At 36.0% G+C, this 23772-nt stretch overlaps 2 protein-coding genes and 1 pseudogene across 2 annotated transcripts; 1 reads left to right on the forward strand and 2 right to left on the reverse strand.

The window, feature by feature from the left end:
• Nucleotides 1-1608: 1608 nt before the first annotated feature.
• LOC146136825 (putative N-acetylated-alpha-linked acidic dipeptidase) lies at nt 1609-4812 on the reverse strand. The gene has a single exon (XM_083395061.1). It carries the CDS (start codon nt 4761-4763, stop codon nt 2355-2357), a length of 2409 nt encoding a protein of 802 aa, XP_083251187.1. The 5' UTR covers nt 4764-4812; the 3' UTR covers nt 1609-2354.
• A 7384-nt stretch (nt 4813-12196) lies between these two features.
• LOC146136826 (N-acetylated-alpha-linked acidic dipeptidase 2 pseudogene) lies at nt 12197-15098 on the reverse strand (annotated as a pseudogene).
• A 2645-nt stretch (nt 15099-17743) lies between these two features.
• LOC146136827 (carbohydrate sulfotransferase 14-like) lies at nt 17744-23441 on the forward strand. The gene is made up of 4 exons (XM_083395366.1): nt 17744-17986; nt 19522-19812; nt 21045-21178; nt 22223-23441. Exons 1-4 carry the CDS (start codon nt 17891-17893, stop codon nt 22734-22736), a joined length of 1035 nt encoding a protein of 344 aa, XP_083251492.1. The 5' UTR covers nt 17744-17890; the 3' UTR covers nt 22737-23441.
• The last annotated feature ends 331 nt before the right edge of the window (nt 23442-23772 follow it).

Below are 23772 nucleotides of genomic sequence, written 5' to 3' on the forward strand. Positions count from 1 at the left end.
ACGGTCCGGTAAAATTTGAAAACAAGTTTGGCGGACCGGTGGACCTTCAAAAATCAAAATTCACCCAAAATGTAATTAAGACAATAGTATGCAATTTTAAAGCAAATAATTAGAACTTCAATTTAATGAGAGATTTGCTGCTGTCTTTTTAATATTATACGTGGTTCTATTAAGTTTTTCACATAAAACTGGTGTTAAAGTTTAGGACTGAAACGAGTTGTAGCCAATGTAGCCTATTTTCAAACAGTTGGGCAGGACACTTGTAGCATTGTGATTTACGATAAATTGATAAAGTCAAGCTTTTAACATCTTGCCTTTTGCCATTGAGATATAAAATTGCAATATATTTGGCGGACCGGCAGGAAAGTTGACGCGCACCGGCCGTTGAGAACCACTAAGTTGGAGTGTATTTTTCAATTAGGTCCAAGGCTCTAGGCTTATGGAAGTTATGGTAATTACGCCCTTCTCTAGTAAATTAGGCCCTTCTGAAGTAAACAGCCTTAGGCCTATAGTACTCTGAATCCGGCCCTGCTTGCGTGCTTATGTATATTGAGGCAAGTTATGAGCAAAGTCCACTACAAAATCTAAACAGCACAATAGGCATTTTTCGAAAGCGAAAAAACACCTATGACTGAAGTTCGTTAATATTATGTCACTATGCGCTATGTGCTATTTATAGCCACAGCATTAAGTGTTTTATTCTAAATATCGTACGAAAACCACACAGAATCAAAAGCTACCCATTTTTATACTCTATTTGTACTAAAATATTTAAACGTATATTTGCCAGTGCTAATTTTCTTAGATGTAAATGAGTTTTAAATTGAAATTCAAGGGGCCCACGGAAAGAATAAGGTTGAGAACCACTGATTAGGCTTATTTCGACAGGTTGGGGTCTTATTTAGACGATTTTAGATTTTATTCTGTCGTGGTTATTGTTGCGTATTGGATTTAATTCCGTTTGTTCTAATGCTAATGTTATTATATATTACTCAAATTTAGGTATAAATCAGTGGTTCTTAACCAGGGTTCGATCAAACCCTTGGGCTTCAACGAAGCTGTTTCAGTGGTTCGGCGAGAACGTCCTCTGAAACATAACTGCTGTTATTTCAAGATAAATTCGAATCTCTTTTATATGCCAAGGTGTCATGTAACCTTTAGATTGAAAGTTTGGCCAATTTGATCTATGCAAATGTAACTTTATAATTTGAATATGCCCAGTTTCAGCTGCTAGGAGTAAGAAACGAATACTGAGCGAAAACTTGGGGTTCGACGAAAGCTTGCAGAATAACACAGGGGTTCGACAGGTTGCCAAACGTTAAGAAGCACTGGTATAAATGCTTTATAGGTCTTTTTGTGTGTTTTTGGGAACTTAACAATACAAAAGCTTTTATACATTTCCAATATAAAAAATAACGGTAATTTTCGTTACAATTTTACCACTTTAAACTAGATAAACGATGATTTTATCGTGTTTAAAAATCGATTTTCTCCACTTTTCTAAAGTACTTTTCTCCACTTTTCTAAAGTACCTTAACGAAATTTGGTGATCCCTCAAAAAATACATCTACTGTCAGGGACACAATCATTCAGATCCAAATGACTGATGACTGCCCATAAGTATTTATTTTGGTGAAAAGAAACCAGATCTTGCATAAAACCCGCATGAAAAATAATACATCGTAGCAAACAAAACGGGAAAACACATAAAAATAGGTTTGTCAATTGTAAACCACAGGCATATTCATAACCCATACCCTTACGAAATAAACTACAATATATAATATGCATTGTTCTGTGAAGGAACAGTGCGTTTTACGCAATTTTTACAAACAAAAAGCAAAAAAAATTGAAACTGAAACTTGTGCATCCTTCAAAGCACCAACTTCCAATGAAGAAGTGGAGCTATCGAAATAGAAATAAAAAAAAACACGACGTACAGTTGTACGGACATCATATAACTGTAAATAATGTTTAAAAAAATTGTGTTCGTAAGGCACTTTTAATACGTCACCAAATGAAATAAAACTCAAGTTTTTAACGTGAAAAACAACTTATACTACATCTATTTTGTTCGCTTGTTTGGTCCAAATTATAGCGAACACACTCAACTAAGTCTTTGATGGTGAATTAGGTTTCAACCGAAAGGGTAAGCTATTTTGATGAAATTGGCAAACAATAACGTCGCGAAAAGATATGCTGTCATACACAAACGCTAGTTTGCACATCACAATGCTTGTCCCGCGGACGCAATATACATAACAGTGCCAAACATACAAAACATTAAATATCACTTGGTACAGATTAGATCCGAGGTTGCAAAAGCAAAACAAGCGAACGCGGTAACAGGATGTTCACACCTCAATCATCAAGTCGGCAGCAGCTAATATTTGCGTACAAACTACCGAACAAGCTTTGCGAACTTCGTCCCATGAGCCGCCCCTCTTTGCATCGAATATAGCATCTGTAATTCCGGGAAATGCTGCTCCATTGTAGCTGTTGTGTGATGAAGGAGCAAAGATCACATGCCGGTAATACGGTTCGCTAGGAATGCCATTGAAGTCCAAGAATCCTCTGTTTACGTAAAACAACTTGTCATTGATTTGCCTGACGTAAACCGGGTCTGAAGATGAGTTCAGTGCTTTTGCGTTCTGGTCAAGCGACATGGCCGACTGGTTGAAAACACCAATTACTCGATAAAGCTCTTTCAAGGATATTTCATGCGACTCTAGCAATTTGCCACTGTTTCGTTCCAACAAATTGGCAAGGCTTAAAAGTTTATCAGCGTAATCCAGTGGGCTCATAGGTAGCGCTAAGGAATCGCCAAGCCTGAGCAGTGCGCCTGCAGCAATTTGCGCGATCGCCAAAGAAACGTTGAAGTCAGGGTCAATGAACTTCTGCACGTACTCGAAAGTGTCGTGCACCGAGTGGTAAACCGGGTAGGAGGACAGTTGCTTGTTTGTGAAGGTGTACCTTAGGTCAGCACAAGCTACACCTGTTTTCTGTATAAACATGGTGAAGTCACTGCCAGAGCCAATGTTAGAAACAAACGGCCTGTTTGTTTTTTCTTGATCTCTGTCCTTAGCCAGCCAAGTGTCATAAACAGTCGGTCTCTCTTTAAGCACTTCTCCAGGATCAGGATTAGGCACTTCGGAGGTTACATTGAATAGCAATTGGTAAAGTGACGGGGTGGACAATCCACGGAACGTTTCGTTCCCTTGAACAGCAATGTCAATGTTTAAATAGGAAACCGCTCTTAGCATTAATTTCTTCTCCATTTGCTCAACCCACTCTGTGGAGCCCATCAGTCCAAATTCTTCTGCTCCCCAATTGCAAAACACAATAGTCCTTCGTGGCCGCCACTTTCCACCTTTAACGACACTGCCCAAAGCTCTTGCTACCTCCAATACAACGGCAGTTCCACTTGAAGGATCTGCTCCTCCAAAAGTCCAAGCATCCCTGTGGTTACCAAGCAACACATATCTGTCAGGCTCCTGCCAACCCCGGATGTACCCGATAATCGTGTGGATCGTTCTTCTTTCTCTGTAGTTGCCAACATGGAGTTTAACTTTACAAAATTGATGGCCTTGGTCGAAACTCCCACCAAGCTTGTATGATATGTTTAAACCCCCTTGCCACTTTTCAGGAGCAACTTTTCCACTCAATATGGAAAAGTAATTGTAGGCATCACTGTAGCTAATAGGTTGTACTGGGATTTTTGGCAAGATCACATCACTTTCTGGGATCCTATAAGTAAAATTAAGAGCTGGATAGCCTGGGGTCAGTGGGTCTCCATTCAACATTGACACAGTTCCCCTCTGAACACCTGTTGGGGGCATCCACCATTTATTGTGGTAAGTGTTTTTATTACCCATGCTTGGGTCCCAGGAATTTTTTGCAACATCACTGTAGTCATATGGGTCGGTGTATATGACAAGACCAGCACATTTATGAGCTGCAGCAATATGTGCCTTGTCCCCTCTGAAAATATGTCCATAACGAGCCATGCAAATGCCACCTGTGACATTTATTCCAACCTCGGTCAGGTATTCATAATCTTCAACCATTCCATAATTGACATAAAACAAATTGCCAATAGCATCACCTGCAGCACCATATGCATTAAATGCCGGCAAAACACCAGGCTGCTTTTCAAAATTAGTTAGTGGCTTCTCAATCCAATTTGATTTTGTTGTTTCGCTTCCATTTGGAAAAACTATACTGAGATAATTTGCATCTGAAACGTTGGGGTAAGACAGAAGTATCTCATAAGGAAATACTTCAACTTTGTCTAAATGCTTTTTGTATTCTCCACTGACAAAATCAACAACATCTTTTTCATCGTTTTGGGTTCCAGCCACATGTGGCTTGCTGGTTATAGTCTGCAAGTTTTTACGGATGTTGTCGGCTTTCATTTCTTTGAAGAGAATGGATTGTAACTCTTCATAGCTCAGTTTGTGTTCAGAACTGGTATGATCTTCCGGGGGTTTTACGGTGGTTTGAATGGCATTTGAATCGGTATGTGGAGCAAACACAAAACGACCAAGCAAGATACCTATTACACAAACCACAGCAGTACCAAGAAACAACCAACATACCAAAGTACGTTTGTTAAACACAATTGATGTTTTTTTGCGATTCGTCAGCTGGTCATGTCGGAATCCAATATCTTCTGTTCCATATCCTTCAGAACTATATTCCACTGCAAATTCGTCTGCCGAATCTTCTAATGGAATAAGGGGAGATGTATATTTTGATGACATACTATTGACTTTTCACTTGGCATTTAAAAAACAGGGTATTATTAGGTCATTTCCTGAAATATAAGTTTAACATTATTTACTGTAAATCAAAGAGATTATTGGTTGTGGTCTTTTATAAAATAAATTATAATAATATTAGAAATGAAATACTACTCTAAAAAATCAGCCTTACACAAATTTAAAGTTGTCCAGTAATTAATAGGAATACCTTTAGTTAGTCAATGAAACATTCACACATATGTGTGTTAATAGCTGAGATCTAGCCCTTCGAAGCTGCTTTTTGACCAACGACTACGGCTTACGTATAATTAGTACACCGAAAGCCATCGCAGACTCACCGAGTCTGTTGATCTATGATGCAAGCAGGGCAGACTAGAAAAACAACTAGCCTGCAGTGAGGTTCGAACTCATGACCTCCGGTCCATGCTTTACTGCCCTGCTTGCATCATAGATCAACAGACTCGGTGAGTCTGCGATGGCTTTCGGTGTACCTTTATTTAGTTATTACTTTTTTCACAGGTTAGTAAAAAAATAGGTAATTAAGTTACATTAGGGTATATCATAACCTGCAAAGAATGTGGTTGCTCTATGAACAAACTAGTTATAACTCCATTAATATAATTTTTACAAACCACAGTGTAAAAAAACAACTAGCCTAAGGCAAATTATATAAAAAAATATATCTATCCAACAAAAACTGTTATATTGTTGAAGGCATAAAAACTGTTATATTGTTAAAGGCATCTGTTCCAATCATAAGAAATCTGTTCATAACTGTACCAACTAATTTGATATACCAAATTGCATAGATGATACATTTTTGGGCAACACTTTATACCAAATTGCATAGATGATACATTTTTTGGCAACACTTTATATCAAATTGCATAGATGATATATTTTTTGGCAACACTTTATATCAAATTGCATAGATGATACATTATTTGGCAACACTTTATATCAAATTGCATAGATGATACATTTTTTGGCAACACTTTATATCAAATTGCATAGATGATGCATTTTTGGGCAACACTTTAGATCAAATTGCATAGATGATACATTTTTTGGCAACACTTTATATCAAATTGCATAGATGATACATTTTTTGGCAACACTTTATGTCAAATTGCATAGATGATACATTTTTTGGCAACACTTTAGATCAAATTGCATAGATGATACATTATTTGGCAACACTTTATACCAAATTGCATTGACGATACATTTTTTGGCAACACTTTATATCAAATTGCATAGATGATATATTTTTTGGCAACACTTTATATCAAATTGCATAGATGATACATTATTTGGCAACACTTTATATCAAATTGCATAGATGATACATTTTTTGGCAACACTTTATATCAAATTGCATAGATGATGCATTTTTGGGCAACACTTTAGATCAAATTGCATAGATGATACATTTTTTGGCAACACTTTATATCAAATTGCATAGATGATACATTTTTTGGCAACACTTTATGTCAAATTGCATAGATGATACATTTTTTGGCAACACTTTAGATCAAATTGCATAGATGATACATTATTTGGCAACACTTTATACCAAATTGCATTGACGATACATTTTTTGGCAACACTTTAGATCAAATTGCATAGATGATACATTTTTTGGCAACACTTTATACCAAATTGCATTGACGATACATTTTTTGGCAACACTTTAGATCAAATTGCATAGATGATACATTTTTTGGCAACACTTTATATCAAATTGCATAGATGATGCATTTTTTGGCAACACTTTAGATCAAATTGCATAGATGATACATTTTTTGGCAACACTTTATATCAAATTGCATAGATGATACATTTTTTGGCAACACTTTATATCAAATTGCATAGATGATACATTTTTTGGCAACACTTTATACCAAATTGCATAGATGATACATTTTTGGCAACACTTCATATCAAATTGCATAGATGATGCATTTTTTGGCAACACTTTATACCAAATTGCATAGATGATACATTTTTGGCAACACTTCATATCAAATTGCATAGATGATGCATTTTTTGGCAACACTTTAGATCAAATTGCATAGATGATACATTTTTTGGCAACACTTTATATCAAATTGCATAGATGATACATTATTTGGCAACACTTTATATCAAATTGCATAGATGATACATTTTTTGGCAACACTTTATATCAAATTGCATAGATGATGCATTTTTGGGCAACACTTTAGATCAAATTGCATAGGTGATACATTTTTTGGCAACACTTTATACCAAATTGCATAGATGATACATTTTTGGGCAACACTTTAGATCAAATTGCATAGATGATACATTTTTGGCAACACTTTATATCAAATTGCATAGATGATACATTATTTGGCAACACTTTATATCAAATTGCATAGATGATACATTTTTGGGCAACACTTTATATCAAATTGCATTGACGATACATTTTTGGGCAACACTTTAGATCAAATTGCATAGATGATACATTTTTTGGCAACACTTTATATCAAATTGCATAGATGATGCATTTTTTGGCAACACTTTAGATCAAATTGCATAGATAATACATTTTTTGGCAACACTTTATATCAAATTGCATAGATGATACATTTTTTGGCAACACTTTATATCAAATTGCATAGATGATACATTTTTTGGCAACACTTTATACCAAATTGCATAGATGATACATTTTTGGCAACACTTCATATCAAATTGCATAGATGATGCATTTTTTGGCAACACTTTATACCAAATTGCATAGATGATACATTTTTGGCAACACTTCATATCAAATTGCATAGATGATGCATTTTTTGGCAACACTTTAGATCAAATTGCATAGATGATACATTTTTTGGCAACACTTTATATCAAATTGCATAGATGATACATTATTTGGCAACACTTTATATCAAATTGCATAGATGATACATTTTTTGGCAACACTTTATATCAAATTGCATAGATGATGCATTTTTGGGCAACACTTTAGATCAAATTGCATAGGTGATACATTTTTTGGCAACACTTTATACCAAATTGCATAGATGATACATTTTTGGGCAACACTTTAGATCAAATTGCATAGATGATACATTTTTTGGCAACACTTTATATCAAATTGCATAGATGATGCATTTTTTGGCAACACTTTAGATCAAATTGCATAGATGATACATTTTTTGGCAACACTTTATATCAAATTGCATAGATGATACATTTTTTGGCAACACTTTATATCAAATTGCATAGATGATACATTTTTTGGCAACACTTTATACCAAATTGCATAGATGATACATTTTTGGCAACACTTCATATCAAATTGCATAGATGATGCATTTTTTGGCAACACTTTAGATCAAATTGCATAGATGATACATTTTTTGGCAACACTTTATATCAAATTGCATAGATGATGCATTTTTTGGCAACACTTTAGATCAAATTGCATAGATGATACATTTTTTGGCAACACTTTATATCAAATTGCATAGATGATACATTTTTTGGCAACACTTTATATCAAATTGCATAGATGATACATTTTTTGGCAACACTTTATACCAAATTGCATAGATGATACATTTTTGGCAACACTTCATATCAAATTGCATAGATGATGCATTTTTTGGCAACACTTTATACCAAATTGCATAGATGATACATTTTTGGCAACACTTCATATCAAATTGCATAGATGATGCATTTTTTGGCAACACTTTAGATCAAATTGCATAGATGATACATTTTTTGGCAACACTTTATATCAAATTGCATAGATGATACATTATTTGGCAACACTTTATATCAAATTGCATAGATGATACATTTTTTGGCAACACTTTATATCAAATTGCATAGATGATGCATTTTTGGGCAACACTTTAGATCAAATTGCATAGGTGATACATTTTTTGGCAACACTTTATACCAAATTGCATAGATGATACATTTTTGGGCAACACTTTAGATCAAATTGCATAGATGATACATTTTTGGCAACACTTTATATCAAATTGCATAGATGATACATTATTTGGCAACACTTTATATCAAATTGCATAGATGATACATTATTTGGCAACACTTTATATACCAAATTGCATAGATGATACATTTTTGGGCAACACTTTATATCAAATTGCATTGACGATACATTTTTTTTTAATATTCTTGTTCCATACTGAGACACAATATTTTGGGCAAAAATTATCTCAATCTAACCTGATACCAAATTATGTCACCACTATGCTTAAATAAGCAAAAAATTAATAAATTAAAACGTTTACAGGTATTTTTCAGAACTTAAGGAGAAAAATTGTTTTAGTGTTAGGAAATCTAGGTATACCTGTAGTTGTTAACCTACTATATTTGGACAAATTCACCTTTCAAGGTAAAAATCACTGTGTTGGGTTGCAAAACCGGAAAAAGCCCTCCCACTGTAACTGTTGTGAAACGCAAGCGAAAAAGGTCACATGCCTAAACACTCGCTCACTTGGAATACTATTAAAGTCCAAGAATCCTCTGTTAACATGGAACAGTTTGTCATTGATTTTTGTGACACACAAAGGTCTGATGATAAGTTCAGTATGATGGATTTTTTTATAAATGGATATGGCTGACTGCTTAAAGACACCAATCACTCGATAATAAGGCTCTTCCAAGAATGTTTTATGTGATTTAAAGTCAATAAGCAAGGCTCAAATGTTAATCACTGTAATCCAGTTGGCTCATATGCAGTACTAAGAAGTCACTTAGTTTTAGCAAATCAGCAACAATTGCCAAGAAACACTGAAGTCGGGATCAATGAACTTTCGCACATCCCCAAATGTGTATGCATCGAGTGGCAAACAGGCTAAAAACGTTGTGGTTTGTTGCTGTGAGTGTACAACAGGTTGGTACATCTGCAAGCTACACCTGTCTTCTGTATGAACATGGTGTCACTGCTAGAGCCAATGTTGGAAACAAATGACTGGCTTAGTTTTTCTTCAACTCTTTTCTTGGCAAGCCAGTGTCATAAACAGTTGATGGCTCAGTCTGTGTTCAAAACCTCATGGCTCAGTCAGTGTTCAGGGCTGGTATGGGGTTAAATAATTATCCTTGGCTTTAGATCGATGTCTGATGCAAACAGAAAACAACCAACCAAGATACCTGTTTATAAAGCAAAATACCTTTTCAACAATAGCCCCGAAACATGAGTAATATATATAGCAAGGCTTGTTTGGTGATTGCAAATAATGTTTTCTTAAAATTTCCAGCTCATACTGTCAAAATCAAAACTCTTTTTTTAAGTCCACCAGAGCAAGTTTTCTCTGTAAAGTAAACCCGCTGAACAATCCAATGGATTAAGTGGAGATGTGTACAGCGATGACATAATTTTCTGCTTCCTCGTGAAAGAAAATTATTTGATCATGTCATATTTCCCAAAATAATACATGTACTACGAAATAAAGCTAAAACAGCATAAGCTATTTATATTCATCAGATTAAGTAAAAAGAACAGTTTAACTGGAAAGAAAGCATCACTAATAATACAGCATACACCATTTTAAAATTCAAGTTAAGGTTGTTGGTGTCAGTACGTACAACAAGGATATTCTTACACTCTTTTAAAATGGCCAATACAGGAAAATGCATAAATTAACCGTACTTGGTCAGCATGAGAGGTGCTACATATTTTAAATTTAAACTGATCAAAATAAAACACTTGGCAGTATAACTACTATTCTTACGAATTACATACAAAAAGTAGGCTATTCTGCTTGACTATAGTATAAGGAAACACTTTGTTTGGTTCAGCAAAACCAAATCTGATTCACCCAATTTGAACACAACAAGTGATCAGAGAAATACCTCATTGAGAAAATAACATTTAATGGTTAACTGTTTTTCATAAAAAGTGACATTTCTTTGAAACACTACATTTATATTTAATCACAAAGTGTTTCAGGGTTGTTTGAAATATGTAGAACAAAAACATGGCTATCACAATTAACAAGAACTTTTACTCTTAAAGAGCAACTGCAAAACAAAACTTTACAAAAGTAAACATGTCAAACTAACATTTACATATTTGAGTAAAATGCAAGATCAGGCGTTTGTAAAAAGGAATATATACATATTATATAGTTTGCCTAAAGTTCAGTTATCAGTTCTTGTAAAAGTGAAATACACACAGATTAGAGCCATTAACAACAAATTGTAAATAAATTTATTACATGAATATAAAATCAGTCTGTTGTAAACTTGTAAGTAACAAATTTAAAAATAAAGCAGGACAACAGGAAAATTGCCAGCTTTCGGCAAACAGAACCTTGTTTTTCTGTTTTTTTATGTATATCATGGCATAGATGACTTTTAACCAATTTGCTTTGGTGTTATTTTTAAAAGTTTGTCGCCTTTTTTTCCTAATTTGTTAGTTTAATGCTGTCCAAAAGTATTGTTTTTCGAAGCTACTGAAAGCCCACTATTCAAAACGACTACAAAAACAGTGATAGATTCAGGATATTCGTTTCTAAGGTGAAATATTACACGGCGGCTCGATGCCCAAAACACTGCCATGCCATAATGTAAAAAAAAAAAAAAAAAGAGTATACCTTTAAAAGTTGGCAAAAATTAGAGTTGGACAGGCTCTCAGGACCACATTTGGCACTTGAGTCTGAACCACGCTGATAAAATATAAAAATTCTTAGTAACACAAACTTTTAAAATAAAGTTAAATGAATGTACGGCTATCACGCGGCTAACAACTACATGATAACACTCAGCTTTTCAAAAGTAACTTGCGGCCCACTAAAAATGGCTCTGCGGCCCACAGTTGCCGACCACTGGTTTAATGTATCATGTTTTTTATGTTTCGTCTTGTAGTATAGCTTTGCTGAAGGCCATGTTTGCCAAAAATCTAGCAATTTACTGGTAGCCCAGCTGTAAATATATTACTTATAAATACTGCAAACCGAATATTTGAAAAAGAAGATATCTCCTCGCCCTAATGCACGTTAGTGACGACAATGACTTCGAATGGGAGCAAAACAGTATAGACTTTCTTGTCTCAGTCAAAATCAGTCGCTATAGGTTCTAGTTTATAAAAGAGAAATATATTTCGCCAATCACGGCATCATCAGTCTCTAAAAAGCGAATACAAAATAATGTTAACACATAAACCATTTTTTTCTACCACCTGGTTTACGTGTTAACATTATTTTGTATTCGTTTTTTAGAGACTGATGATGCCGTGATTGGCGAAATATATTTCTCTTTTATAAACTAGAACCTATAGTGACTGATTTTGACTGAGACAAGAAAGTCTATACTGTTTTTTTTATAAATACTGTTAGCTTTACTAATCTATATTTTTTTATACTATGTGATATATTTTTTGGTGTAAATGGCTTTGCCGTATATGTAAACTTTTTTATGACCTTATAATAATTTTTTTATGACCTTATAATTTAGCGCAACATATATAATTTCCTTAAACAAACATCTGATCTTTGAAGTTTATATACATGGGCAGGGCAGTATTAGGCAAGCAGAAACCTACTGCAAATTGTTTTACATAAAGATACATCATTTTACAACATTAGCATTGAATTTGCTGCATAAAGTTCAAATTAAAATACACAGTGAATGAAAGTACTCTAGTATAAATAAAACTTTTAATAATTACGTTGTTCTGTTATAGAACAAAAAAACAGTAATACCTTTGCATATTTACTAAATAAAAATTGTTAGTAAGAGAAATACAACACTTAACAATGTTGAAGCTTAGAGCAGAGAACACAGTCAACAATGTTAAACTATTGCTGCTGCAATTATGTCAATAATAGTTTATGTTGTTACACAACATTAACATGAATGGAGTGTTTAACTAACAAGAGGAAAATGATCTGGCTGTTTTTTTACATAACCAAGTTACATCTCATTCACGTTAATCAAGTCAGCAGCTGCCAGTGTATGTGTACAAACTACCGAAAAAGCTTTGCGAACTTCATCCCATGAGCCGCCCCTCTCTGCATCGAATATAGCATCTGTGATTCCGGGAAATGCTGCCCCACTGTAACTGTTGTGCGACGAAGGGGCAAAAATCACATGCCTAAAAACAGGCTTACGACTTTTAACACTGTTAAAATTAAGAAACGCCCTGTTAATGTAGATCAGTTTGTCATTAATTTGACGGACCAAAACTATTTTGGTAGTTGAGTTTACCATGGTGGCTTTCTGGTGAAGGGAAAATGCTGACTGACGAAAAATTTCAATGACCCTATAAAGTTCATCCAAGGCAATGTCATGAGAGTTCAACAATTCACCATTGTTTTTTTGCAACAAATTTGCCAGATTCAAAAGTTTATCAGCATAATCCATAGGGTTTATTGGAAGGATTAAAGAGTCACTTAGTCTAAGCAAAGCGCCGGCAGCAATTCGCGCGATTGCCAAAGAAACGTTAAAGTCAGGATCCATGAACTTTTCCAAGTACTCAAGAGTGTCATGCATAGAATGATAGACTGGGTAAAAAGATTTTTGCTTAGTGGTGTCGGTGTACATTAAGTCAGCACAAGCAATACCTGCTTTTTGTATAAACATTGTATAGTCGCTCCCAGAGCCAATGTTAAAAACATGTGGCCTACTTGGGCTTTCTGAATCCACTTTCTTGGCAAGCCAAGTGTCATAAACAGTTGGCCTCTTTTTTAGCAACTCTTCAGGATCAGGATTAGGCACTTCGGAGGTTACATTAAACAACACTTGGTAAAGGGATGGCGTTGACATTCCACGAAAAGTTTTGTTTCCTTGAACAGCATTGTCAATGTTAAAATATGACACCGCTCTTAGCATTAACTTCTTCTCCATTTGCTCAACCCACTCTGTGGAGCCCATCAGTCCAAATTCTTCTGCTCCCCAATTGCAAAATACAATAGTCCTTCTTGGCCGCCACTTTCCACCTTTAACGACACTGCCCAAAGCTCTTGCTACCTCCAATACAACGGCAGTTCCACTTGACGGATCTGTTCCCCCAAAGATCCAAGCATCCCTGTGGTTGCCAAGCAACACATATCTGTCAGGCTCCTGCCAACCCCGGATGTACCCGATAATCGTGTGGATCGTTCTTCTTTCTCTGTAGTTGCCAACATGGAGTTTAACTTTACAGAATTGATGGCCTTGGTCGAAACTCCCACCAAGCTTGTACGATATGTTTAAACCCCCTTGCCACTTTTCAGGAGCAACTTTTCCACCCAATATGGAAAAGTAATTGTAGGCATCACTGTAGCTAATAGGTTGTACTAGTATTTTTGGCAAGATCACATCACTTTGTGGGATCCTATAAGTAAAATTAAGAGCTGGATAGCCTGGGGTCAGTGGGTCTCCATTCAACATTGACACAGTTCCCCTCTGAACACCTGTTGGGGGCATCCACCATTTATTTTGGTAAGTGTTTTTATTACCCATGCTTGGGTCCCAGGAATTTTTTGCAACATCACTGTAGTCATATGGGTCGGTGTATATGACAAGACCAGCACATTTATGAGCTGCAGCAATATGTGCCTTGTTCCCTCTGAAAATATGTCCATAACGAGCCATGCAAATGCCACCTGTGACATTTATTCCAACCTCGGTCAGGTATTCATAATCTTTAACCATTCCATAATTGACATAAAACAAATTGCCAATAGCATCACCTGCAGCACCATATGCATTAAATGCCGGCAAAACACCAGGCTGCTTTTCAAAATTAGTTAGTGGCTTCTCAATCCAATTTGATTTTGTTGTTTCGCTTCCATTTGGAAAAACTATACTGAGATAATTTGCATCTGAAACGTTGGGGTAAGACAGAAGTATATCATAAGGAAATACTTCAACTTTGTCTAAATGCTTTTTGTATTCTCCACTGACAAAATCAACAACATCTTTTTCATCGTTTTGGGTTCCAGCCACATGTGGCTTGCTGGTTATAGTCTGCAAGTTTTTACGGATGTTGTCGGCTTTCATTTCTTTAAAGAGAATTGATTGTAACTCTTCATAGCTCAGTTTATATTCAGAACTTGTATGATCTCCAGACCCAGGTGGCCTTACTGTTGTGTGCATTTTGTTTGAATCCATTTGCTGAGCAAACAAAAAACGACCAAGCAAGATACCTATAACACAAACAATGGTAGCACCCGAACATGACCAACATACCAAGGTCCGTTTGTTGATTGTAATCGATGTACTTTGCTGATTTGCCAGCTTGTTGTGATGAAACCTGATGTAGTTTGTTCTACCTCTTTCAGAACGAACTTCCTCAGCAAATTCATCCTCCAAACTTTGTAACGGAATAAAAGCTGATGTATCTTCTGACGACATACTTCCGGCTTTTTCTCAACAGTTTAGTTCTGTAGCACCACCACCATTTACATAATTTAGAATCTACAATTTACTTAGCTATATGTAAAATATAAATACTTTTTCTGAATAAAGCAACATTGATATAACTTTTGGTAAAAAAACACAGAAAGACATGCCAAATTCCAAGTAATATTTAATTTGCTTCAGTGTTCCTTTTAAAAGTTTAAACTTGTCCGATAATGAGCAATCACTCGACTAAAAATAACAAAAATGCAAATAGTCGCAATCTATATCAAGGAATTTTTTAAATGGAAAAAATGAGATAAATATATAACCCAATTTTAATATAAAATGTTTGGCGCTGGTCTAGCATTCTACCACATTTTCAGCCGACGATTTTGTTGCAAACAATTTTTTTGGTTGGGGCTTAGGGCAGCGATGGCGAACCTCTGACTTGCGGGTCATAAAGTGACCCACCATAGATTTTTAATGACCCACTTGTGTCTCTAGAAATACCGAAATGTTGTCAATCATTTTCAGAAAAGAATAAATGTAAAAAACAATTCTTTGTTTAGAGCTATTTGACAAAAAGCCCTAAGTCAAGTCATTGTCCAAACGAGCTAAGCTCATTAAAGTCATTTTAGTCAAAGACTCAAGTCAAGTCATTGAAAACAGGGACTTAAGTCATTACAACACTGACAAACCAAGTTTAAGAATGGTAAACAAAAAAAGTAATGTTGTGTCATAATTATGACCCGTAAAACAGTTGTGGGAATTTCCCTAACAAAGGGCAAACGTTAAAACCATTGATCTCTATGTATAGAAACAGTCACATAAAACTCATAAAAACTGCAAGTACTCTACACAGTCTACAGTGCATAGATAGAAGCAAAACAACTTAATTTAAATCTCTTTGATAGAGGCGAAGAGTATTACGCAGCATGTTTGGGTGCTTTAATTTAGCCTACATTTTCCAATAACTTTGCTTTAAAAGTGGTCTGTGGCGCATTGACACCACACACCACTAAACAAATTTCGGCAAAACAGCGATGTATTGACAAAAGCCTTTCAAATTTTAAAAAATGATTGCATTTCATTGCGTTAGGTGCTAATCACCATACGCCATTGCGTTGTTCGTCGATGCCTTATTTGCATTGCTTACGTAGTGCGTCACTCTCCACACCACCTTACTAAAAAATAAATTGAGTAAATGGGGGCGCGGCCCTAAAAGTTTAAGAACCCCTGATTTAGTGTAGAAACTTTTGATGTTTAATGTTTAACGCTTTCTAGTTAAAGAAAGTCGAAGATATCACAAAAAGTATAATTCCACGGCTTAACATTTTAAGCGCCTCTTTGCACATAGCGGTATTTTTGTTTATAGTGATATGAAAAAAATTCCTGTACAATTACATATTCGCGTGAGAATTTGACTGTCAACAATAGTCCTTTTGCAAGTTGCATGATTGATGACCTCACGCTATGACGTATTTCCGTGAGGTCATACTTAAATGACCACAAAAAATGCTGCATCTGGTGACTGTTTGGAAGCGTCCCAATTTTAAACTAAAAAAATGGTAGCCCTATGTTTAATGAATAAGATTGTAATCACATGGGCTTTCTGGCATATGAGAGGGAGGCACGAATTTCGATAAATTGTGAAATGGGACGCGGCTCAATTCAGATCCCGATTTATTGAAGCAATAGCTTACTAGCGATTGATCCTATAGCAATTCTATCCAGGCGGCCCTTGCCATAATTTCTTGTCAAAAATATGTTTTATGGTAAAGGATTATAATATGAAACTTTTAAAATACGACGCGGATCAAAAGCATTAATTGTGTATACTACCGAGAACGTTGTGCTCATTATGCGTACATATGATTTGCTTTAAAGTTGAACTTTCTTGACTTGAAAGCAACGTTTAATTGCCTGGTGTGATATAAAATACAACAGTTGGTTGTATATTGGTTTGCTATGAGGTGAAATAATAGGTTAAATTTGTCCAATTCGCAAAACAGTATCCTTGTGTTGTAGGCCCAACAGCACTAGGATTGTAGCCTACACTAGGCCTGCAGGAGACTGAATTATAGCTACAAATATTTATGGAAATTGAGGCCGTAAACAGTATTGTTTTACTGAATACCAACGATGCGTTCTAAAGGTAAGAACTGTATTTATTTCACCGCAATTGGTGCGTGCTGTTGCACAGCATTCACGATTTTCTTTTCACGCTTTCCTACCCAACCGTAGCGGCCACAATCCTGAGTCTGACTGTGATTACGCTAAGTGTAAGGTAACTGTATTGTGAAGGTAATTTCCTTTGATGAAAGCAGTGTTAAGCAATTAGAAACACGTTTTTACATCAGGCGTTGCGCTATTTAGACGATGTGTTATGTTTTCAGGAGTTTTTAATCTATACAGAACATTTTAATAGCCCAATATTATACATCTGTTTGATGTCGTACTAACTGTTTAAGGTTAAACTGTCTTCTTCGGTGTTGCTATACGTAGGTTTTATAAACTACAAGTACCACCCATTACCTTCGAAGCTTTTCTTTTTGATTTGACTTGAGAATATAGAGCATTTATTATCAAATGTTTTAAGCCGTTTCTTGTTTACCCAGAAAAAAGCAGACCGTCGTTATCCTTTTGTTGATGCCCAAATAGAATAATTGTTTTTGTGCGTTTTTAGCAGTTTGTTTTAGAAGATACAAGGGATGACAGAAGATTGAGAGTTTTATTGACGTCCTTAAGTACATTCATGCTACGTATCTACTATCGCTTTTTCGATCATGAGATGGTTTAGTGGAAAATCTGCTATTCTACTTGTTGTTTTGCTGCTCTGTTTAATCGCATACTATCATTTGGGGCTGGACTATCATAATGAGGTATATTTGTTATGTAGTTTTAAAGCACTACAGTGTAGACCAGGGATGCACAACCTGCGGCTGTTGAATTATAATTTTTGCACTTGAAAAACAATACGGTTGCCGTACGTTTTGGAATTTTGAAACTGGTCCAAAATTATGTAGGGTGTTTATGTTGTAAGCCAGACATTAGCCTCGAATTGCTGGTTATCAGATTGGATAAGAGCAGTGGTCGGCAAATTGTTTTGTCGCGGCCCAAAGTACTCTTTTAAGAGCTATTGAAGGCCCACTGCGTAAATTACTACGAAAAGTGGCGGATTCAGGATATTTATTTTAAGGTGAACACGGCGCCTTGATGCCCAAACACTGCAATATCATAATGTAAAACATACTATAAAACGAAAAACATACGCGCGAAGCGCGAAAAAAATTTCCATTACCTTCAGTTTAAGTTGGCAAACAAAATAGTTCGACAGGCTTCCAGGACCACATTTGGTACGTGGGCCTTTTAAAGCTAAAAATCCAATTTAAAAATTCTATGCCACCAACTTTAAAATAAAGTTGCAATGAATGTTCAACTATTACGCGGCCCACAACTACATGATAAAACTAAGCTATTCAAAAGTAACTCGCGGCCCACCAAAAATGGCTCTGCGGCCCATATTTGGGCCGCGGCCCACAGTTTGCCGACCACTGAATAAGAGCATCGTTCATATCAAACGCGCTGTATCGGCTTATTATGCCGTGTGATTAACAAAATTTATAGACCCCAAATTTCTGTTTATTTAGAACATAAATGCCGATTCTTTTAACCAGGTGCGGCTCTTTTTTATTTATGTCTAATGTCGGCAAGGTATGACGCAACTTTCTAACGATCTCTAAAACAAAGACTGGCAATGCTCTAATCCAGGGGTGTCCAACTCAAACATGGCGGCGTGCCAATTTTTATCCTATAACTTCTTCCGGTGCCAAAGTTTAGTAATATAATTCTTTCTAATAATAAAAGCGATTTTAAACAAATGATAAATACGTGTAGTTAGCAGTGCGCATTACTGCATCTATAAGTGTCCGTCGGTGAGCTGACTTTTGCTTTTTGTTTCTTCACACCAAACTTTATAGTTATATAAATGCTAGCCTCCACTACAATATATTGGTATAGTATTATAAGTAATTGCTAGTTGTGATTGCAGAGATTGTTTTATATTGTGAATAAACAATGGCGATTTACTGTATAAAAATTAGTTATTTTTTTTACAATTGGCTGAATAGCAAATTAAGTAATTTAGGGGGGCTTGCGTGCCATTTTTTATTTGGTCGCGTGCCACATTTGGCACGCGTGCCGCTTGTTGGACAACCCTGCTCTAATCGTACACAAGTAGTGTCAAAATGCTTACCCATAATAACAAAAAAATAATTTCCCAAATATTTCCTAAATATCTCGTCGCCACGTTGAGCATTAGAAATGGCACTCCGGATGGGAACCACTGGTTTAACCTAATGGAAAATATTTCTAGGATTTTATAAATTCACTGAATAATTGAGAATATTTCTTTCAGATTCCCACCAGCATTGGCAATGATGACGGTGTTCTGATGGTTAAAAAGCCTCTTATGATGACTGGTCCACCAAAGATGCCAGGAATTATCCAAAAAGAACAGAAAATATATTCCGATGTCGGTGATTTTTACGACCAAATGTCGGCCGTCTGGCATTTACGCAAAGACAACTTGGAGAAAACATGTCTCGAACAGAGTCCTGTGCACAAAAATCATCTCTTTGATTTTTACAAGGCTAAATCTGTCGGTAATTTTCAACACAAGAAACCGAAGTTGCTTGTTTCCGATCAGGTACCGCAGTTTTATCATATATTTTAAAATAGTGAAGCCAGAGTAAAAAAATGTCCAACTCTAAGCATAGCTCTTTTCAAGATATTCTCATATACTGTCGATGAGCAGCTTTAAATTCGGCGTTTACTGTTGTACAGCACAATTCAAGCTGATATCATATTTGTAAAGCAACACGCATACTTAAGATTTGCTCATTCCTAAAACGCGGTATCTCGTACACAGAGTATAAACTAAAATAAAACACACGAGATGCATTGACTATTCAAGTGAGTGTTTTGTGGAACTGTGGATTAACTACTGGTGAGAACTTGACCCACACTTTAAAAGACTTTTGCGATAAAATCGCTTAAATGCAGAACAATCACGTTTATTTAGTTATTAAAAAGCTTGTTTTATAAGCCTCCCTAAAATTCGGAAATATTGTCACAAATTGCACTATCCCTCTGTTTGAGTTACATTGCAAGACCAGGCGTTACATTAAACTGCCGTCTGCCACTGGTCATTGTGACGTAATACCTATTGTTATAAGTTATCTTACTAGTTCTAGTATATACTGTATAGTTGATCCGCAGTAACCCGTTGTTTTGACGACGACCACTTTTTTTACAGTAACGAAACGAGTTGTCAAAATTGAAATATCAAGCAAGAAATGAATATAGGAGAATACTTATTATTATAATAATGCTTGACCCACCCAAACCTAAATGCTAACTCGCCCCCTAACCCAAATATTGTTAGTATAAACCCCTGGTTTTACTAACATAAACCCCTGGACGAAATTGTTGTAGGATTCTAGACCAGCGCCCGTTAGAGCAGTGCTTCCCAACCTTTTTCAGTTCGCGACCCACTTTTATGCAAGTTTTTTTGTGCAACCCACAATGAAATATGACCAAACGAATAAAGTTACATGAACTTCATCTTTACTATTGACGTACGTCGTGAAATAGTTAATGCGAACCAACACATCTAAATGTTACGTATTTGTGATATTCTTGCAGAATTGTTACGTAATGTAATGCAATAATTTCCCGATGTTATAGGAAACTGTAACATATCGAAATGCTTCGCGACCCACCTAAAATAGCTTCGCGACCCACCAGTCGGTTGGGAAGAACTGCGTTAGGGTATCTGTCCTTGCAGTTTGCGACAAATATAAAGAATTAAATCGCTTGTTGAAAATGGCTGTGAGTGATACGAGCTAATAACGCGCGCTTTATGTCGTTGAAATGCAGCACAAGGTCATCTATTGCGCAATCGGAGGAACGGGTTCGGAGAACTGGGAGAGCATAATTGAGAGGCTGGAACTCGGGGAGGGAAAAAATGAGGAAGAATTCGACGAGAGGTTCGCCGGGGGTCCTGCGCTCAGGTGGAGTAGCAAGCAGACAACTTGGTTTTGATGTAGATCAGGGATGGCGTAACACTGAACCGAATGTTATCCATCATTTTTAGAAATAGATAAACGTAAAAAAAAACAATTCCTCGTTAGATAGCACTAGATAAATCAGGGCTACCCAATCTGTTGTTCGTGCAAAAGTGTTTTAGGGGTGACGACTGACGAGTAGGCCTACTAACTGCACTTCAACGCCTGCAGAAAAACCGACAACCAAGCATTTTGTTTATCGCTGTAAAACGTGAAAGGCTGTGATCCTTTAATGAAAATTAGGAGCTCGCAGACTAAAAGTTCTGAAGATACTGATTAAACCATGTTGAAAAGCTTTTTGCTGAACTCCTGTAATCCCATAAAATATGCTGAAGCATTTGTTAACTATTTAGGTTCTTAATATTCTTGGGAATCCGAATTGGGAATCCGACCAAAAAACTTAAATTACCAACCAAGATAATAACACTTTAAACGACGCAACATCCAAGTTTCGCATAAAACTAGCATATAATTAAATATAGGACCCAGTTGACCCACTTGTGCATTTTGTGAGGATGAAGGTCGTGTTTGTGATCCGCTCAAAGAAAAGGTTCGCCATCCCTGATATAAATACAGCCAGACTTGCACAACTACATTTAGTTTAGCTTTTCAAATTAAAATTAGAATCAAAATTAGAGCATTTTAGTTTTCTCAACTTGGGTTAAAACTAGAATTAACGTATTCTTGATAAACAGTATTTGAGCTAATTATTATTTACAATCAATTTAAATTAAATCTCAATTTATTATCATAAGAATGTGAATGGTAAAGATTTGTGTGCTAATTTTTATACGTTTTTTAATAGCCTTTACTTTTCAGCCTGTAATAAGTCGAAAAAACGAGTTTTCTGAGTATCTCTAAAAATTGTATTTCTCAACCCATTTATTCGGAAATATGTGTATATCTAAATTTTCTGGTTTAATTATAAGCAACCAAAAACCATGCTCTTGTGGCACCATGATCTAAAAGAAATCTACCGACTTTCCTTAGGCAGTTGTGGACCTACCGGGAGAATGCGATTGAATTTCGCATTCAAAACTACTTCAAGTTCATGATTGTACGAGAGCCGTTGACTCGACTTTTATCCTCATACAAGAGATTCGTCGTTCCGTTAGACGGCGCTAAAGACAACTCGGTCGTCCAAAACTTCAGACAGCACTCTTTGATGACCGAAGGCAAGAGCCAGCTGCAGGCCTTTGTCGATTTTATGCTGGAAGGAGGCGACCAGGAATTCACAATGGAATGGAGTTCCTACCATGACCTTTGTGCGCCTTGCAGCATCCCGTACGACTTTATCGGGCGCTACGAAACGATCGAGAAGGACTCGCGATACATTTTCGAAAAATCGTCCGTGAAGCGAGTCGAGTACACCGACAGGCACCTGGAACACACGGAGCACAACTTTCTCAAGGAATTGAGGGACGAGGTTTCGGCGGACCAACTGCGAAAGCTTTTCCAAAAGTACAAGCTCGATTACGCGCTGTTCGGCTACCCGGAGCCTTGATGTGCACTTGCTGTTTAGGTGATTTTTATTTCGGACGTAACGCCCCCAACTTTTGTAATATACTGTGATTTGATCTCTTATGGCAAAAATGCAGCGCGTCGTTTTAAATGGCGCGAAAATAGTTTACTCTTCATTTTTTTTAACAGCGTCCTCTTTCTTTTAGATTCCCGCCATTTTTCGTCTTACTTGTTAACTACATTTTATTTACTTTTATCATATAGAGCACCATGTGATTTTCGAAAATCACTAAAATGTGAGAAATAGTTGATAAAACGATTTAGTTGTTTTTTATATGTCTGTAATGACAACTGTCGAAATGTAATGACGACACCAGCAATACCAGCATGGCCTAGGGGTGTATGTTGCAGTTACAATGAATCTGTTCAGGCTTAGCTTTCAATAGAAAACAACAATGTCAGCTAACTCAAAAGTGTGCAGCCAATATAGTTCTTACATGGTGACTTTCATGACTTCATTTTTTTTAAGCAATAACCCGATATTGTATTTCGTCATTTCGATTTGGTTAAACTCGGTTTTCGAAACTTTGCGAAAACGCTATACTTGCACCTGTTCTTATTTTGTCAACAGCACGAATAGACTTATATCCATTGGTTAGATTTGTTCTCATTACTATAGAATACAACAATTTTGTAATTTATGTAGCTTCCTGATTTGGTTAATATTGGCAATTAGATTACAATAAAATATCGCTCAACAAATAACCAACTGAAGGCCCGAGAGAAAAGAATCCTTACCATCGGCTTAGCAAAATAGCCTAAATAAAATGTGATTAATTATTAGTTTAGGTTAGCCTTTCAGAAACCCAAACTTAAAAAAAACCCATTTTTGGAGACAGCAATTTTAAATTGAAGAGGTTATTAAGTTGTGATGTCCTTTGGGTTTGAATTGGTCGGCATAATTTGGCCACATTATTGGGATTGCAAGGGTGTCAGTATCGGAATAATGGATCGGTCACGTAAATCTATCACTTTAAAGTTACACGATTTGCTATTTTGTGTTTGCAACTACATTTAAA

Source organism: Ascidiella aspersa, chromosome 8, assembly GCF_963924565.1.
Source record: "Ascidiella aspersa chromosome 8, kaAscAspe10.2, whole genome shotgun sequence".
Taxonomy (NCBI): domain Eukaryota; kingdom Metazoa; phylum Chordata; class Ascidiacea; order Phlebobranchia; family Ascidiidae; genus Ascidiella; species Ascidiella aspersa.

Bases quoted from the DNA above. Each gene is read 5' to 3' on its own strand.
- LOC146136825 (XM_083395061.1), bottom strand. From the start codon at position 4,763: ATGTCATCAAAATATACATCTCCCCTTATTCCATTAGAAGATTCGGCA.
- LOC146136827 (XM_083395366.1), top strand. From the start codon at position 17,891: ATGAGATGGTTTAGTGGAAAATCTGCTATTCTACTTGTTGTTTTGCTG. The intron at 19,813-21,044 runs GTACCGCAGTTT...GTTGAAATGCAG, and splicing joins AGTTGCTTGTTTCCGATCAG to CACAAGGTCATCTATTGCGC. The intron at 21,179-22,222 runs GTGGAGTAGCAA...GACTTTCCTTAG, and splicing joins GCCGGGGGTCCTGCGCTCAG to GCAGTTGTGGACCTACCGGG.